The following is a 19091-nucleotide window of genomic DNA, read 5'->3' as shown; positions in this document are numbered from 1 at the left end:
TGAAAAGTTGTGGTTGTTTGAGACGATGCTAGTGCGCTAACCACAACAGTTGTTCCTTGTCGAGGAACCACGACGTATCCTATAGCGGTTAACGAGACCCTGGATACTGGACTTGGTAACGTTCTAAAGGTGCGTGTTAACTAGATACATCATTCATGCACGTACACACTTACACACACATACACATACATAATAATTATATATAATTTTTATATACACATTTATTGATACTCGACTCTGTGTGTTGGGGATCCGGTTATTCTGACATTTACCTACAATATTGTAAACACTTTTGAATATATGTAAATGAAAATCAGCAAACATGTAATTATACTATTTTCGAAGAATATAATAAATTAATATCGATGAAAATCGAATCACGAACTATTTGATAGACACACTTCGAGGCTGAGTACGTAATGCATTATCATACTTATTTATATCTTCTTTTATTGTTAACCCTCAGACTGTGTACCATTTACGGAATAATGCAATAAATAATGTTGACGACGATTCAGCTTTATGATTCAACTTTATGCATCAATTCGCAAAACACATTTTTGAAGATTTTCCTCCGAGACCTATTAATCTTTCTCTTGTTCCTAATATAACAGTAAATGATTTAATTCAATCGCCAAATATTGAATAATTAAATGACGATTTAAGTGCGATGGGTCAAAATGACCCGGTAATCGCAATGCGAGGTTAAATATATCCGTCTGAACTGCATTAATGAAGACATGCGTGTATTTTTTTAAGATCATATTCTCATATATTTAAATTTGAGAAACTTCTCTCTCTCTCTCAGATATGAAATTGCTAGTACGGTATTTGGCACATGGATATGCGACGATTGGAAGTAACCATTTTTGTATTTAGTTTCATTTAAAATATGATATTATATCCAAAGAATTTAATTAAATAAAATTTTTATTTAATTCTGAATTAAATGTAATATTAAAATTAAAAAGGGGAGCAATTTTTTATTTTCTGTACTTAGTACTTAGTAATAAGTACTGTACTTATTTTCGATTCCATGTTTGATGCACTTCACTATTTTTAAAGATCACTTTAATGTTGACAATCGTTTAATCTTAAAAATGTAAAACTGCTCGAAACTGAAACGTAAATATGCGATGGAACGCCTATAAAAGCCTTTCATTTGTTCCTGTATTAATTAGTCACCTATAATGTTATGCGGTGAAAAATACGTAGTATCATTAAAATTGTAAAAATAATAAAAAATAATAGATAATAAAATAGTAAAATAGTAAAAAATAGTGACATTTAAAAGAGAGAAGGCGGCTTTGGTTTCTCGACGAAGTAAATTATTTGTTTAAACTCTTAGTATTACAATTTGTAGTCGATTAAAAGTTAGTTAAGTTTCGTTTAAAATATTTGTATCGTGTCACCCGGCATATAATAACATATAAATAATATAACTGTAAGAAATCACTTAGTGGTATTTGGTTCTCTCTCGCGTAAACATCCTACGCAACTTACGAAATAAAACGAAGTGTAATCTTCGATTTCTTAAAATCCTTCGCGTTTATTGCTCTGCCTGGAACGGCGACCCGCTTCTTTAAAAACGTAAATGTTTTTCTGTTTCATCATTCTTGCCAAATAAACAAGTCACGAATGATTGCGGACCAAAATAAACGGCACTCAACGTCTGACGGTTCGGTTCTAACAAACTGCACTATGTGTAAAAAAAACTTAGTTTTCTCAAAAAGAGGATATTTATTTTTGTCGAAATCTACAGGAAGGTATATTCAAAAAGTTCAAATCCTTATTATTCCGAAATACTTTATTATAGGACTCGAGAACAATCCCCTGAAAATATAGTGTTTCGTTTAAAAAAAAAACTCTTATCATTCGAGCACAATGCACACGATCGACACTATGCTCTTCGTTCAATTGACGTTCTTTTCTCTGCGTTATGAAGTTAACCCACGCACACCCACAATACATAGATCATACTGCGACTTTCGACCTTTTGTAGTATTGAGCAAATAACACAATTCGTCAGAAAAAAAAATAGAATGATTGCCGATCTAAAATATTTTTGTAATAATATTACCGAAAACTTGGACCATATTTAACGACAATCCAATTTTTACGTGCAGAAAGGATTAAGCTGACCAAAAATCTCAAAAAGATCAGGCTATCTCTTAAGCAAGTGTAAACATGAAATATTAAGTATGTTACTACAAAAACTTTCCTAGAATGCTTTAATAGAAAAAGATAATGCACCAAACGTTTTCATATGGAATTCATATTCAATGGAATCGTATTCACATCAAGAAAAATTCCCTAAAAGTATGGAAATGCTGCATTATCACTAGATTGTGGATCTTTATACGAAATAAAAATATTCTGCATCAATTGCGAGAGATAAAAATCAAATAGAAAATTCCTGCTCTCTGTAACACTCGAACGGTTGACGTTTTTGATCAAAATATACGTTGAAGCATCTCATACACTCAGAGCATCAAACACATTCAATTTTCAAACATTTAATATCACAACATACACAGAACAGTTTGTTATATGCTAGAATTAAACTTAGCCAGTACTAAAAGCGATTGACGTGTGTTGCTTCATAAAAATACCAAGAACGAATTTATTTAGACTTTTCGCGATTTTTCTCTCTCTCTCTCTCTCTCTCTCTCTCTCTCAGAATGTATTAAACAAAAATATATTAATCATTTGTTGAGAGAATTGCGAAAGAGTTTCTATAACTACAACAATTAGAAAATGATAAACAGTTTATTTTGTTTTTGACAATATTTGACAATCTCTTCATATATATAGATTGCCAAAAAAAAAAGAAACGGCTTTTAGTTCATAAAATATATACGGCGATTAAGGTCGTTTATAATTCTATCAATAAATTTTGTCAAGACATTTCTTACGGTACTCCTCTTAGACGTGTTCCTATAGATTTCCTATATATCCTACAGATAGACTATTAGATTTTTAGACTATGAAACATGTGAAAAAAAAAAATTAAATTAATCATCAGAAACTAGACATCCAAATAGCAATTGTTATATTCTTTTAAATTTGAATGCATTGGCAATAGTAATCTTGTCACTTTTAAATTTCTCTAATCCTCTTACCGTACCAAATTTCGGCTACACAATCACGCCGGGCAAGCAAAGAATTCCGTGGCCGGTGATCGCGATTCTAGAGAGATCAATAAGCAAAAAGCCTCGGAATCGTCAGCAGATGAAAAAATGGGTCGGCCATAGAAAGTGCATGCGTGCTTATTAAACAGCGGCTTTCTCATTCTTGAAGGCCTCTCAACAGAAGCGAGAAACAATTTATCCAATTACAATTAGCCCCGAAAGCGACGTTTCGTGGACAACAGAGTTCTACCGTCGATCGAAAAGATCTCTTCGCCGTGCGAAACGCGAGCAGACACCTGGAAAAGCTAACAGAGAGGAACTAACGAACCGCGAAACGTCAACACTCTCGGCGCTTGTCGTTGATAGGTGAGTTACAGAAAATTCACGCGGCCCGGACAAAGAGCTCTTTCTTTCTTGTTCTTCGGGGTTCCGTCACTCGTGTCCCATTTTTAATTTAGTCTACCTCGGATTGCTGACCACCGCTGACTACGCCGTCGTCTACCAATAGACCGGCGTCATATCCAGTATTATCCAACGAAGCTCTCGGCAGAGCCGGCTCAGTCGTGTGATAAACGTGGAGCACCTAGGTGGGTAGAGGTGCGTCTGCACATCAATCGACGGTAGTGAATCGTAGCGGCGAACAATGTGCTCGTGGACCCCGTGAAACGGAACTCGACCTGTTCAATAGACGTGCTAGGAACTGTTGCGAAACCCGGACTGTCGTTCGGCCACCGCGGTTTTTTCACCGGGACTGTGACCGGACTGACACTGCCAGTCGGAAAACCCGAAAGCTGACGCAGAGACACGCTGCTATACCAGAGGAATTCTGTACTTCTTTAAGTTTAGTGAGTGCGTAAACTAAAACGATCGTGTGCATTTCATTTGCTAGAGCCAACTGTGACAAACTTTCAATCGACGGTTAATTTTCTTCTTTTTTTTCGTAACGAGGACGTTAAACGTTACATCTTCGGTGTTCCTCGTCGATAGTTCTGTATTTCAATAGAGGGCAGAGTTTAAATTGAAAAGTGCATTTTGGAGAAATTTTGCTTGCAATTTACCAGTGTCAATCAGTTAGCTGTTGCGATCTCTTTGAACAGTGCGTTTCTAAAATATGTCGCAAAAAATCAGCGATGTTGCGATGACTAACGAAGTATAATACTGTGATCACACTGCATATATACAGTTTTCTTCGTAAGAATTATTTACATTTTTTTTATTTGTTCGTTTTATTTCGTCTTGGCCTTCGAACATTCGAAACACCTTAAAATTTACGAATATATTTTAATTTTCGCTAAAATTGCATTTTGAACAGCAAATTATAAACTACTTTTTACGTATTACGAGTGTACTCGTTAAAAACAGCTAATTGGTTGAAAGTGATGATTTTCTTATTAATGCTTAATTTTCCTTTTTTACTCTCGAATACGGTACCACTTCAGTGCACTGCGTCGTAACTTCTATATTTCGGGATCACGCAGGATTTGAAGTGTAAAATGCATATTGAAGATTTTCTCTTAATTCAGTGACGTTAAGAGTGACAATTTTCCTGTTCACGTTTAATTTTCTTTTTCGACTCTCGTGGCCGTTAAAAGGGATCTGTTTAATATTCCCTGTTTGTTCTGTATTTTGAAATTTTGCTCGTAATTTACTAGCGTTAACAGTGATGAACTTTCTATTAACGGTTAATTTTCTTTTTCGACTCTCAGAGAAGCGTTAAACGGTACCTCTTCAGTGTTCTCCGTCGTGACTTCTGTATTTTGAGAAAGGCCGGGATTTAAGTTGCAAAATGTATGTCAGAAAAACTTTCCCCTTAATTAACTAGCATCAACAACGATTCCTTTGCTACCAACTGTTCGTTTTATCTTTTAACTTACGTGGATGTAAGCGGCACCTTTTCAGTGTTCTCCATCTTAACTTATGAATTTTGAGATAGAGCAACGTTTAAAGTTAAAAGTACATTGTTGGAAATAAGGACTAACGAATACAATTTTATTCGACATTATCGAGTAAATATCCAATCGAATAAAACTTGTCTGAGTAAGATTTTATTTGAATAAAAATTCATTCGAATAAGAAGTTATTTGTTTTTCGAATAAAAATTTATTTGCACAGGAATTAATTCGGAAAATAATAGATGTAAATAAAAATGATAGAATATAGTGTTTTTCCATTTACATATATATTTTGTGATTTCTATTCGAGTATTTCATTGGAATAAAAAATTCAGAATAATTCGAATAAATAGATAGAATAATTTGTTACGAATCCTTGTTACTCAGAAAAAATATTCGACAAAAAATAATTCATTCGAATAATCATTTTAGATAAATATTGATTCGAAACAATTCAAATAATGCTCAATTCTGGTTACAGTTAACTATGACAATTTTCCATTTAATGGTTAATTATCTTATTTAGATCTCGTGGACGTTAAATGGTACAGTAAATTCTCCACAATTGTCCCTCAGCTTGTAAACAAAAATGGACAATTTGGGAAGAGCAGATACGAGTCTCGTAGCTCGTTTTTATAATTGCCGATTGTCACAACTATAAAAATAGGTCGCAGAGGTCGAATAATCGTATCTTCCCAAATTGTCCATTTTTGTTTACGTTTAAGTTGAAGGACAATTGGGGAGATTTTACTGTACCCTAATATTCTCCATCGTTAGTTCTGTATGTTGAAACACAGAAGTGTTCGAAATGAAAAGTCCATATCAGAAAAATTTACCTCCTGTTCTACATTGCGAACAAACAATTTCAATTAATGCTGAATAAAAATTCATAGTTAAATTTGTAGTGGATGTATATCTGTTCCCCTGGGCATCGAAAATATTCTTTAGAAACTTCGAAAAAGATCTTTTGTTTTGAACATAAAGCTTTTCTGTTACCTTATAATTAGAGGAATTATGTAATAAAATGTTGAGCATCCGAGTTTAATTGCTATTAGAAAAGAACAAAGGCGGACTTTCTACCGTAAATTGGAAAGTAAATTGGAAACCTGGTTAAGTGCGCAGGAATTGGCAATGGTATGCGTATTGAAAGAAATCGAGTATTCTTTATGATTTCAAATTCTATGAATTCTTTGAATTCTTAATTAAAGTAGCGCCCAGCAGATTCTATTGCTTACCTGTGGGACGGGTAGTTGATCGTCTATACCACGGGCGCTCTAAAAATAAATTAAGAATGGAATAGGCTTCCTTTGATCTATATTAATATCGAATCTCGAACATGTAAATAGAACTCCGATGTTATTTACGTGACGGTAGCCTATAATTAAATTCCGAGCGTATTAATGTTACGTGAATTGACGCTCGTGCCTGTGTCATTGTTTCCCCGATCATGTAATTGGACATTAACAGACCGAAACCACCGTTAGTCCCTACTGCTTCTTCGGTTGGTAGCCTGACAAAAAGAAAGCGCTTTTACGACACTGTGATAAAGTCAGTTTGATATAATCCTGTATGCTTTAACATTTGATTTAATTGGAGCAAGCGAGATTATTATCACAGACTATTATAGTAATAAACTAGTTTCAATTAATCTTCGAGCTTTATGCTTGTGTGACAAGAAGCAGACAAAAAAATAAAATCATTATCAAAATGTTTAAGTACCATCTCGCTGTCATCAATTTGCAGAACGTACCATTAATTTGCTTTAATATCCGTATGCTAATCATAATACGTGTTGCAACGTAAATACGAATACGCAATAAACTATTTCTTGCTATAAACAATAACGTGAATTATGGTTGACATTAATGTCATTTAATGATTGGGATGAAATAGGTCGTAAACCATGTCGTGTGAACATGACTCGACGTCGATGTCATTATAAATCTTCACAGTTTAGATTACCTTTAAGAGATTACCTTTTAGATTACCTTTAACTATCGTTAATATACGTCAGTCTCATTTTCTACCGTGTCGAAATTTAATCCTTGATATCTACTCGTTTACTTGATCGTAAACTTTAAAAATTTGTACAAAGTGAGACTTACAATTTGACCCTTCTATGGTGTTTCTGTACTTTTTCCAGTATCCACCTTATTGGCGTCAAAATTGATTTTGCTGATTTTTAATTCATATACTTTTACTTTCTTTCGTATTTTCGTATTAATTATATTCCATTTATATCCTTTTATATAATAAGCTTAAAAACATTTATTATAGTGCAGTTTCCAAAGACATGCAGTATTTTTTTAATCGAGTTTATATAACTCGAACACCGTTAGTGTAAGTTTTTGCGAATATTTTGCGTATAAAATATTGGATAACAATCGGAGCACTTTAATTTTAGATATCGAGGGAAAGAAATTAAGATAGGAAGATGAGTCTTCGCTGGATCCACGAGAACTTAGAGGCGCCAACGTGCGACGAAGAATGCAGCGACATCGATGACAGTTGCAGCGACGACAGCTACGATTCCGATCTATCGATCGGCGAGGAGAAAGGGGCGAAGAACGAAAAGGAGATCAATGGTGATCGCAGAGTGAAACGAGAAACGAGGCGGCGCACGACTACAGTGAAGTTCGATGAGAATGGGTATTTGCCAGTAATTACGAACTATCGACAAAGCCCAATCTTTGTAATCTTGTTTAAGTATTGATCACGTTAGGATACAGCTTAAGAAGTTTCAACTGGTAGTTCGACCAATCTGTCGCAGATTCACCAATTAAAATTCTATCAGTAATTAAAGCAAGTTTGGCCTTACTCATCGAATCCTCGATGGAATAAAACAATCTGCACTGACAGAACTTGAATGAACAGTTGACATGATTCCGGTTTAACTGTACCTACGTCATCTTTTACGTTAATTATGCAATCACCTAACACTTAAATCACCTAACACTTAAACACCAAACGCCTAATCACTTAACACTTTGCAGTCAGAGCCATTTTAAGTCGAAATACATGATAGCTTATTTGACCTATTGTATTTCCATTTTATATAACTCGGCGCATCTTATACATATGAAATTAAATTTTGCAAAACATGCAACAGTTATACTTTTAACAGTTTTTTAAATATAAATAAATTTAATAATGTTAACATTATTTTGAAACGTGATATTACAATTTTTAATGACGCCTTAGAGTCGCCACTCGAGTGCAAAAGGTTAATATTCTGTAGCCATTGTTTAATGATCCTACCGTTTCATTTATAAAGATCAACAAGTATTTCTGCTGATATTTCGAGTACATATACAGTTACGTACAATTTCTAATTAACAAATGTGCGATGTCCTTCGCAATAGACACAAGTTAAACATTATACGTTAAAGAAAACTTCAGTAAAGACAAAATATCTAATCTACTCGAATGTAATACGTCGCTAATAATTTTGTCGCTGATGATTAAAGCCGTTAATTAAGAGGAAACGAAATTTTTAAATTATTAAATATTTTTTTATTGTTATTAAATTTTTAAATCATATTTTTCTATACCTCGTTGCACAAGCATGCGATGAATGATAATTATAGTGACTTTTTAACGAATAGTAACGTGAAATATAATCGTCATCCGTATAATGTAATCTTTCGGATCAATATAATATAGTTTAGTCGTCAACGCGTAGTCAAGTAGACACTGATTTGCAGCAACTACACATAAAAATCGCGGCGTTGTTTGATGTCAAAACAGAATGCATTATCGGCATTAATATTCTCAATGATGTACGACTTGCTGACATTGATGAAAAGGCAATGAATATTTTACAGTAAGTTTCCCGCAAGCACAATGTGCCGCTAAGTCCGCGGACGTAATTTCCCTGTAACATGTACTACAACGGGCGTTCATTAATCACATGAATCGATTAACTCTCCGTCCCATGCGCTGCTAACTTAACAGTTTTAAATTTGTTATCAGCTTCCGCGGCTATTTCGACCCTAGACGATTACAACGAGACATGGAATAAAACAATTTGATTTTCTTTGCCTTTTGGCTTATCGTCACATCAACTGCTATGGTTATTAGCGGCCTCGTATTATTGCTCCATTATATTTTTTCTATTACTTCTGTATCCTTGGTGTATTCAAGTAATTTATATATCTTGTTCTTATACGGAAAAAAGAATGACAACAAGGCGTGCAACGATTAATTAATCTCATATATATTTGACTTTGTGTTGGCGTAAAATTATTTAACAGGCAGCTAATCGGACATGCAAGACTGGTACAAAAATTCTTCCTTTAAAATCAAATTCCAACTCAATGTAAATTCTGCACTCTGTCATTCGCAATCAATCATATAATTCTAAAGCGTACGAAATTAGATGGATATTAAATTTCCAGAAAATTCGACGAAATTTACAAATCAAAACAAATCAGAGAAAATCTTCTGAAATTTATAAAATTTATAGGCGTATGCGATGAAATCTGACCATTAAAATAGTCGTTGTTAATGACTTGTTTATGTGACGTCCAGTGATCGAAAATCTCCAAAACATGGCAAAAATTCGTTTTCTATGGAAACATTATTTTAAACAATTTTTGTGGCAATATTTTAGTACGTCTATCGTAAATTATAATGTAACATTAAAAACAACTCACATTAAAAATAACTACAATATATGCTATTTAAAAAACAAATTTGTTGCCATATTTAGTTATTTCTGTGCATGATTCTTTTGTTAATTCTATGTATAGATATTATTCGATGCGGTAAGTACTTCACTTTAAGTTAAAAAAATAAACACAACACGAATTTTGAAGCTAATTATTTTATTTATTATTTATTTATTTTATTTATAATTAAGACTCTTCAAGTTTCGCCAAATCTTTTTCCAATTAAAACTAAGTGTAGAACACCTAGTTGGCAGCCATGAACATTATAGTAAAAAAATACAGTAAAAAGGATCCTAGAAAACGAATTTTTGCGAATCATGTTTTGGGGATTTTCGACCACTGTGCGACGTTAAAAAATGAAAGAAGAAGGAAAATATTACTCAAATGCTTAATTAAACGATGGGGTATAGAATTCTTTCAAGTATGTAGTCTGATATTATTTATTTAATAAAACTCGTTAAAAATAATACAAATTCAACTCTTTCACGCTAGCCCACTTTTTTATATAATAGTTGTGGTACAATATTCTGAATGGAACTAACGCTGAAAATTTCATTACGCAGTAAATTTTATGCATTTATAATAAAATTGTATGGTTGTACAAAACAGTAGAAACATTAAACAAATTTGGAAGCACTGTAATTTCAGCTTATGCAAATTATTAAAAGAAAAAATCAATTTTTATTGTTCTTGCAGAAGTAGACCTTTTTAGAGCTGCTTTTATGCAAATGTGAATAGATAGCATTGCAGCTGAAAGTGCAAAAGTCAGTGCTGCAATATAGTGCATCCCTCGATCACGACATTGACAGCGAACGCGTAGTTACCCTTCGATACTCACTATGATTCGCACAGATTGGTCACTTGACTCGATTAACTTCCAGCGCTGTATTGTTGCAGGGTCAGTAGGTGTAGCAGGTTACCGTTCGTGTTATATCATTACCGACATTCGAGAACCGTGGCAACCGACAGAGCTGCAATTCCGCGCGAATTGCATTAAAGCGCACGCACGACATGTACTGCGAAATTAGGATCGACGTTTATGACCGTGCCCGAGTTGTAACAAATAGATCGTGCCACGTGTAATTAACGGAGGTGTCTTTGCGCAATATCAAGACGTAATTCTACAAATGTTGCATTTTAAACACTCGACAGTTATATGCTGCAACAGTGTTCCAAGCATCTTCACCTATTTAAAATGACGGTACCACAGTGACGTTCGTATGTTAGATAATTACTAATTGAACGAAAGTTATATAATTTCAGTTTAATTATACGAGAAATGGTCGTACGATCTTTGCATTATATGTAAACAACTTTTTATTCAGGCTGACAAATTACCATTAAATAGTTCAAGAAATATGTATATTGTTCAAAGCTTCAACTACGACTTTAACAGATTTAACTTTCTGTATTCCAAACTAAATCATTTTTGCAACTTGCACTTTATTCACTGAAAAATCTAATAATAAATATAAAATATATATATATATATATATATATTTGCGACAGACTTTATTATTAGATTTTTCAGTGAATAAAGTGCAAGTTGCAAAAATGATTTAGTTTGGAATACAGAAAGTTAAATTGATAAAGAATTGTAGAAGAAATATGTACTTTTTCGATTATTTTTTAATTTTATATTATATTTCTATTACAAATCATTTAAAGATCTAGGAAGGTAAACTTTTTTAACAAATATCACAAATTAAACTCGCTAACACTTGTACCACGTACAGAATAAACATAAACATGAAAGAGTTAATTTGTGGTATTTATGAAAATTGTGATCTAACTCGATTTTTATATGATTTATAATGTAAATAGTACGTATTAGCATAAGTACAACTAATACATATAATCTGAACGGTATTCATGTAAATTCATAAAAATAATATAAAAAGTGGATATCTCTCTTACCTTTTAGTTTAGTCAGTACCAAAGCGGTTAGAAAAAAAGCAGCTGATCATATTTAGTTATAACACCAAAAGTATTAAAATCAAGCTACTGATCATATTAAGTCATAAATGCATCGCATTTGTTGAGTCCTTGTAACAATGTAAATTTCAACAAAATAATTTTCATTTTTTAACGTATAACGTTTGATCAGTTTTATTTTAGACCTGCAGAATTATTGAAGTTACTTTTAATCTTCTGAAGTGGGTTACGTGGGCTAATGTCTGCAATTGTACTTTTTTTCGTTCGAGATGCACGGTACTCAGAGGCGGCGACAAACACGCGAGAAATATTAATGTATTCGTGCCTTGTTATCTATACCATTAGCTTGATTATTATCAGTTGACGTTCCGTTTCTTGGCCGGAGTCTATATCGGCATTGTCATTCTTCCCCCTCGAGCGTCCGTTTAAAATTAACAGGGTTGGAAAACATCTACACTGCAACGGGCACGCTTCATTCACGAAGCTCACTGACCTGAAAAGTCGATCGGCCCATTTTTCCAAACGCAATGATATGTTATAAATAGCACACCTCCATGCGTCTGTTCGCATTACGTTTACCCATTACACCGTGCCCCCGTCTTCGTTACATTCAATTAATCAGTCGTGAACTATTCGTCACCATCAAACATTAGACGAAAGTGCAAAACTGCCCTACCGCAACCTTGCCTCCAGAAACTTCAAGCATAATCGCATGTTACGCAAAATATATCATTAATATCTTCCTTAGAAATATCAGTGACAAGTGAAATGAAACTGTCATTTTTTATTGTCACTGCAACACTTCGGTTAACGCTAAAATAAACTTCCCTGTTAATGGATTACGTTTACGAACACAGCTTCTAAACGTACTGACGGACGTACCTTTAAGGCAGGTTCTACACTTCAAATTCATTCCTTTACAAATTCTATTAACGTTTTTAAAAATCAAATTCATTTCTTTTCCGAAACTAATTTACTCTTTCTCGGGATCAAATTCGCCTTTTTGTAAATCAAATTCGTCCATGTACAGATCAAATGGTTCCTTTCGTGAATCAAGTTCTTCTACCTTGTTTTCATAAACCATTGTAATCGAAATAAAATCCAATGTAAATTTGGTGTTTTAAAATCTTTAATTTCTTTATTCGCATGCAAAACAATGAACTTCAACTACCAATTTAATAGTGTATATACCTTCATCTGTGCGGATAGTAGTTGCAATAGAATGAGTAATAACATCTAAAGAAAAGATATTTCTTCCATAAATTTCAATTTTTGAAAAACCTTTGATTGGATCGTCGTTGACTGTAGTAAAAATAGTGAACTTTTCTGATCTTATGTAGGCTTACAATGTTCAAAACTAACTAGACTTCGTCCGATTGTCTCCATTCAGTTTCTACAATAACTCTCGAGACAATTTCCAAAAAATATTTGAAGTAATATTATCTCACTCTTGAGACACTCATAAAATTAATTTGATACGTAAAGGGTAAATCTTCTTGAAAGGTGGTAAATATGACCTGTAAAGGGACGAATTTGTTTTGAGAAGAGATAAATACGATCTGCAAAAGAATGAATTAGATTTAAGAAAAGATAAATATAATCTGCAAAAGAATGAATTAGCTTTGAAAAAAAGTGAATATGACTTGCAAAAGAATTAATTCAGAGTGCGAAATATGTATATTATGTAAAAAATATTAACGAATTATTACATAAGAACCACATATGAAGTGAGTAGAATTTGAAACCTGAGAAATAGATGTTTAATATTAAAACATGAATGAATTAAATTCGCTAAAACAGGTTCTATAGAAACTGTTAGAAATTATAGAAATATTAAATTCATAGTGATGGAGTGGAAATTGTTTGTCGTTTCTACTTAGACTCTTTCCATAAGACTGCTACGTGAGAAAAGCACATAATGCACTGCATGACATACATTCTCACTAAAGCGACAATGACAACAGAGGGTTTTAACCCAGTTTTATTCGATGTAGTCACAATTCATAAAATCAACGGAAGATGGAACAAGTTCCAACAAAGTTTAATTTACCAAATTTTTAGCGAGCTACGTTCATATAATGAAAACTTTGACATTTTCATTATTGCAGTACTCCGCATTTTGTTACAACTGCATCAGTGAAACCTGCGCCTTGTATAATATGGGATCCGAGGAAACTTACGGAAAATCCAGTTTATAATTGCCTGGTAATCAAATTATTTTGTCGGACCGGTTACCATCTTGCAGTTTCAAATTCGGGCCGCGTTCAGGGTTTGAGTGGTACCAATGAACCGCATGGTAATATTGATCATTAATTATTTATAATATCGTAAAATAATATGACGAGAACTATATTCGATTTATTCAATTCTAGCCTTGTTTCACATTATACCGGTGTCATTCGGCATAATCCGAATGCAGAGCATCGAAACTGATCTTTATGTGGCTTTTAATAAGAAGGGTCGTCTGTACGGAGAGGTAAGACTATAAATTTTAATTATAAGAGTTATTACAAGGCTAAAAATTTGGGGAAAGACGCAATCAATGGCGAAATTTTTTTTTTATTTTTATTTCAAAATAAAATATAGAGTAAAGTAAAAAGAATTTTCTAGATCTAGCACAAATTATAAATGTTGGTTTAGCATTTTCTTTCGTAAGTTACGCTAGAATAACGAATTATATTTTGTGTTGTAACTATTGTAACTAAAATGCGGTCTAAAGAATGTAACAGATTGTAAAACACGTGGTGTATTGAAGAGGTATTGTGATTATGGTTTGCCATTTCTACTTTCTCTCTCTCCCCACGATCGCATTTTCACTAACTTTGAATTTCGATATTTTGTAAAACGAGGCTATAAATGAAACGTATCTTATTCTATACTTTTCACTTATTTTTCTATACATCTAACCCCCTGTTAGCGAGTAATGAACAAACCAGTGTTTATTTGTTTTTTTTTTACAGCGAAATGTGAACAAGGACAACACAGAATGGGAACAATGGAACGTTGGTTCATACGACGCCTTTCGTTCGCGAAAATATGCGAACCATGGATGGTGGATAGGTATAAAGAAAAATGGAAGGGCAAAACCGGGACAAAAAACACGTTGGGGCCAAAAGGCGATACAATTTTTAGCTATACGTCAAGATTAATTCCCATAACATGTACTTTTTATGCCTGACATTGTAAATCGATCATTTTATCAGGTTACAAGTCATAACAATTACGTGAATTCTGGAAAATGAAAATCTTTGATATTGGATAACTAGCTCTGTTGTGGACCATTGCTGTATAGAACAATACTGTTCAATAAATTTTTAACTTTTCGCAAAATAAAAATGTTTTTCATCGATTGTAAGACACAAGAGCAAAGTAGAACATAATTTCTCTTATTAAATGTTTTAATTCCTTGAAAATGATATATCTATATCGTTAAATTCTTTGAATCTTGTTTACTGCAACTACTTAACATATATTACTTGCATCTACTGATTTTTGCAATAAATGCATAAAATCTACAGTCCATTTATAAATTTCTACGAAAATCATTTTTAATAAAATATTAAAATAAAAGTAAAATAAAAATACCACTTTTATAAACACTTTTATCTATTCATAATTATCTTTGTACTAATAACAATTGATTCATTTCGCATATTTTATTTATCAATAGCAAACAGATAATTTGACCTGAAAGAAATTTTCTGTGTTAATAAGCAGTTCAAATAGATTTTTGTTCACTCAACTGGAATTTAAAGTTTTTTGTCTTTCTCACATGGAGATATCTAAAAAGAATCAGTTTTACACTTTGACTTCCATGGCAACCAGCTAAAAAATTTCATGAAATTAAAGTACTTTATATGATGTGAATTGCATTATAAAATGAGGAAGATATAATCGATTTGCATAAAAATTAATTTTCAAATCAAAGCACACAATGTCGTCACACATGTGTGGGTGATATGGCGGTCAAAGTGTTAGGAGAACTCAAACTTTCAACTCTGAGAATTTGTTGTGCTTTAATAGTAGTAGTTAATATCTGAGGTGGTAAGGTAACATTACTTTACATAAAATGCATAAAGCATAAAACAACGTTAAACGTTCTCCAGTTGATTTTTTTTTAAACTACACATGAACGACAAATAAATTCACTGCCTACATAAAGTCCAAATATGTATTGAACAGTGTAATTTCTCGAGATCATATAAAATGTAAATCGTCTGTTAGTGATACTGGAAGTGAAATTTGAATCAGGAGAATAGTAATTTAGATACGGGTCTTTACGGTACTTTTTAAGGCAAATAAACAACTTCGTTACCTTCCAATAGAATATAATGTTTATTATAACACTGTTACTCAACAACGGAATAGTTTGGGATTGTGCATTCTGCTTGTGCCCTTCAACTGAACCTTCATCGCAAGTTGCAGTTACAAATTGCAGTACATTCTTCAATTTATTTTCTTTTTTATTAATATTAGTCGTTGATCGATCATGCTGCAAACAAAGTGTCCCGATCTGATTCGATCATAATTTGAATTTTACACTTCGCTCGCAACAATCGTACGAACGCCGATCTGTATTTTATTATATATTATAATTGTATGTAATATAATATATTTATATGTAATTACTATTTATCTCTTTTGTACACCTACATACATTGTATACAGGTATATCGAAACTCTTAAGCGAAAGCCTCAATTAAAAAACGGCGGTGTCCGATTAAATACGGTAACTACAAACACTTATTTTACCCTCACATCTTATTCCGTAAATATCAAATATGCTGCCAGCAATTAACTTCAACAAACGCAATTTAAAATATAAATAAAATTTATCTGAGACAAAATGCTAATAAAATAATATTCGTTTGTAAATTATGGATATCGTTCCAGCTTCGGAATTAATTCTTTCGATGCTAATTGACTAATGTTTAATGATTAAAACAGTTACATGTACTTAATAATAACTGTTCTCACAAAATCTATTTAACAAAAATATTAATAACATTTTTACATTACTTTAATCTTAATGAATCTTTCAATTAGTAAAATAAATTCTTCTCTTAACGGTTTTCTATAAAATGATCTATAAAAAATTATAATCTTTGCATAGAGATCCATAAACTAATAATAATAACAACTTAAGAAAGTATAATTTTATATATAAAAAGATTTATGGAAAATAAAAACTTATATGTACAAGTGTATAGCATTGGAAGAATTAATTCCATTTCTTCTGCTTACAAATTTGCATAAACTTAGTGGATAATCATTGAGATTATTCACCTCTTACACATCTATTATAAATCAATAAATAAAATTGTAGTAAAATGCAAAATGGAATTCTTTGGCAATATATAATAATTACAAGCGCGATGCTTTTGAAGCAAAAAGCGTATGAAGTGACTGAAAGAAAAAGTAAATATACAGTTCGATCCACGAATGTTCAAATGGACATGGTCCAAAATGTCTTAAGAGAAAACAATCATATTCTCGCTCATATATATCGTCTTCGTAAAATGTATGTACATACTGACAAAACACGAACTGCCTGAATAAGCACATCTATAATACGGCATCTTGAAATCTTTTATATCTACAATAAATTTGTTCTTTCTCCTATAACTTGTTTTAAATAAGATGTTATAAAATGAAAGCATATACACACTTTTTACGAAGAGCCGACGATCACATTATTTCAAGATCCCTGTTTGTTCGGAATTTTTCTCTAGCTTAAGACATAAATTCACTTTTTCTTGGTGTTTGGGCTGGTGGACTGGAAAACACTAGATGCAGACATCAAGTTCTCGATATACTGATTGAGTACTTGATTCTCGCTTCTCAATTTCAGGTTTTCTTCTTTTACACTGTCCACTCTCTGTGACAAATCTAAACAGAGGAAGCAGCAGGGAAAATTAAAACTTCCCCGACTTATTTCACTGTTCTATTATGTTATATTGCTTTGATAGATTAAAATGCTAGAAAAATTTAAAATTCATCTGAGATTTGTTTCATATCTAGCACTACTTCTAGTACTACTTTACGAAGTACGGAGCAGACTAACAAAGTAGTCCAGATGATTTATCAGGATAAAACTCTGATCATGTAAATGAATACCTGTTACCAATTGTAAGTAACAAAATAATTGCTTACCATCTAAAGTATTCTGTAGTTCAAGAACTTGAGCAATCAATCTAGCCTTCTCTTCCTGTTCATCAGGGCTAATATCTGGATCCAAACCTATAATAAAATCATTGTTAAATATTGCTCCAACTTTTTTAACAGTAAAATCACTTGCTTAAAACTTACTATTCGGACTACAGCTACCATTTGTGAACGTCGAAGGAATGGAGTCCATGCTGCGACAGTCACAGCTGTTATCCAAAATTTCTTCTTCAGGAATAATCACTACACATAAAAGTATTCATAAACATTTCAGTTACTCAGTAGAAGTAGAGTTAAATAACATATAAATCTAGCTAATCACTCTAATCAGGAAACTGCCTCTAATCTAATAAAAACATTTAAAACCCCTGCTGTTTCCCAATAAAAAGGCAGTTTATAATCATTTGCATGAATAATTTCAAATTAATTAAATTCTAAATAACACGTATAATCTACGTTTATATGAATTTTAGGAAGTACTTAGATGATACACTTGACAAATATTGTAATATTTCACTAGAATTAAGACGAGAAAAAATAGGTTATAATTGAATTAATGGATTAGAAAAATTGTGTCAGAAATATGAATGCAATGTGTTCACCTTGTGGGTCATCGTCTGCTAGCGGTATGCTATTCATGTCATCTTGAAGTTTGGCTGTGACGGATGTAGACATCTTGTCGCCAAAGATATTCGGAGAAAGAAATAATAGACGACAGAGAAACCTGCGCGCAAGGTACGAGGGTCGACTCGAACTTATCGATTTCTACACAAAACTGACACAAAACTGTTACATTTACGAGGAAAATATCCGGTCTGAACTCTTATTGGTTTCTAATCGATTCCCAATTATCTCGATTCTAGATTAACTAGAATAACTTCGCAAAATCTGCATTTATTGCAGAAGTGATTCAACGTCGTTTGACACCATTTGTCATTTGCCTCCCCGCTGACACCTGCGGGCGTGTTGATTCACTAATTGCTCCTACATATGTACTACTTACAGATTCCAGATAAGATAACTATACTTTATATTAACTTATATAACTACTTTATTATATTATTTATATAACAACTCTAAGATACCTTCTTTATACATAACTATACTTAAATCGCTTTTTTCAATGCACAATATCTCAGAAAAAATGGAGTTTTCGGTATGAACCTTAAAGACACGCATTAAATAGATTACATCAATTTTTATACAAGGTAAATGATGTCTTTTAAAACATTTGATTGTTTGGTTGGTTGACTGATTGGTTTGTTTGTTTGTTTGGTTTTTTGTTCGTTCGTTTGATT

At 32.6% G+C, this 19091-nt stretch overlaps 2 protein-coding genes across 6 annotated transcripts; one reads left to right on the top strand and one right to left on the bottom strand.

Annotated features, from left to right (window-relative positions):
• On the top strand, positions 1-16259 carry LOC117220364 (fibroblast growth factor 1). Of its 5 annotated transcripts, XM_033470240.2 has the most exons (6): positions 3601-3976; positions 7301-7363; positions 7428-7672; positions 13737-13924; positions 14001-14104; positions 14589-16259. In XM_033470240.2, exons 3-6 carry the CDS (start codon positions 7458-7460, stop codon positions 14775-14777), a joined length of 696 nt encoding a protein of 231 aa, XP_033326131.1. In that variant the 5' UTR covers positions 3601-3976; positions 7301-7363; positions 7428-7457; the 3' UTR covers positions 14778-16259. The 5 variants fall into 5 exon arrangements, with proteins under 5 accessions (XP_033326133.1, XP_033326132.1, XP_033326131.1 ...); XM_033470242.2 differs by lacking the exons at positions 3601-3976; positions 7301-7363 and adding an exon at positions 1-129; XM_033470241.2 differs by lacking the exon at positions 7301-7363 and having other exon boundaries at positions 3590-3718.
• LOC117220365 (short coiled-coil protein B) lies at positions 15945-19083 on the bottom strand. The gene is made up of 4 exons (XM_033470243.2): positions 18396-19083; positions 17938-18036; positions 17782-17868; positions 15945-17517 (listed from the first exon to the last, which is right to left on the bottom strand). Exons 1-4 carry the CDS (start codon positions 18466-18468, stop codon positions 17375-17377), a joined length of 402 nt encoding a protein of 133 aa, XP_033326134.1. The 5' UTR covers positions 18469-19083; the 3' UTR covers positions 15945-17374.
• Between the last annotated feature and the right edge of the window lie 8 nt (positions 19084-19091).

Source organism: Megalopta genalis, chromosome 7 (assembly GCF_051020955.1).
Source record: "Megalopta genalis isolate 19385.01 chromosome 7, iyMegGena1_principal, whole genome shotgun sequence".
Lineage (NCBI taxonomy): Eukaryota > Metazoa > Arthropoda > Insecta > Hymenoptera > Halictidae > Megalopta > Megalopta genalis.
The sequence above is the reverse complement of the archived record's forward strand: the minus strand, read 5'-3'. Positions and strand labels throughout refer to the sequence as shown.

Excerpts from the sequence above, each read along its gene's own strand:
- LOC117220364 (XM_033470242.2), top strand. The coding sequence starts at position 7,458 with ATGAGTCTTCGCTGGATCCACGAGAACTTAGAGGCGCCAACGTGCGAC. Across the intron at positions 7,673-13,736 it reads GTGAAGTTCGATGAGAATGG|TACTCCGCATTTTGTTACAA; the intron begins GTATTTGCCAGT and ends TCATTATTGCAG. Across the intron at positions 14,105-14,588 it reads AGGGTCGTCTGTACGGAGAG|CGAAATGTGAACAAGGACAA; the intron begins GTAAGACTATAA and ends TTTTTTTTACAG.
- LOC117220365 (XM_033470243.2), bottom strand. The coding sequence starts at position 18,468 with ATGTCTACATCCGTCACAGCCAAACTTCAAGATGACATGAATAGCATA. Across the intron at positions 17,869-17,937 it reads TGGTAGCTGTAGTCCGAATA|GTTTGGATCCAGATATTAGC; the intron begins GTAAGTTTTAAG and ends ATTTTATTATAG. Across the intron at positions 17,518-17,781 it reads ACTACAGAATACTTTAGATG|ATTTGTCACAGAGAGTGGAC; the intron begins GTAAGCAATTAT and ends TCCTCTGTTTAG.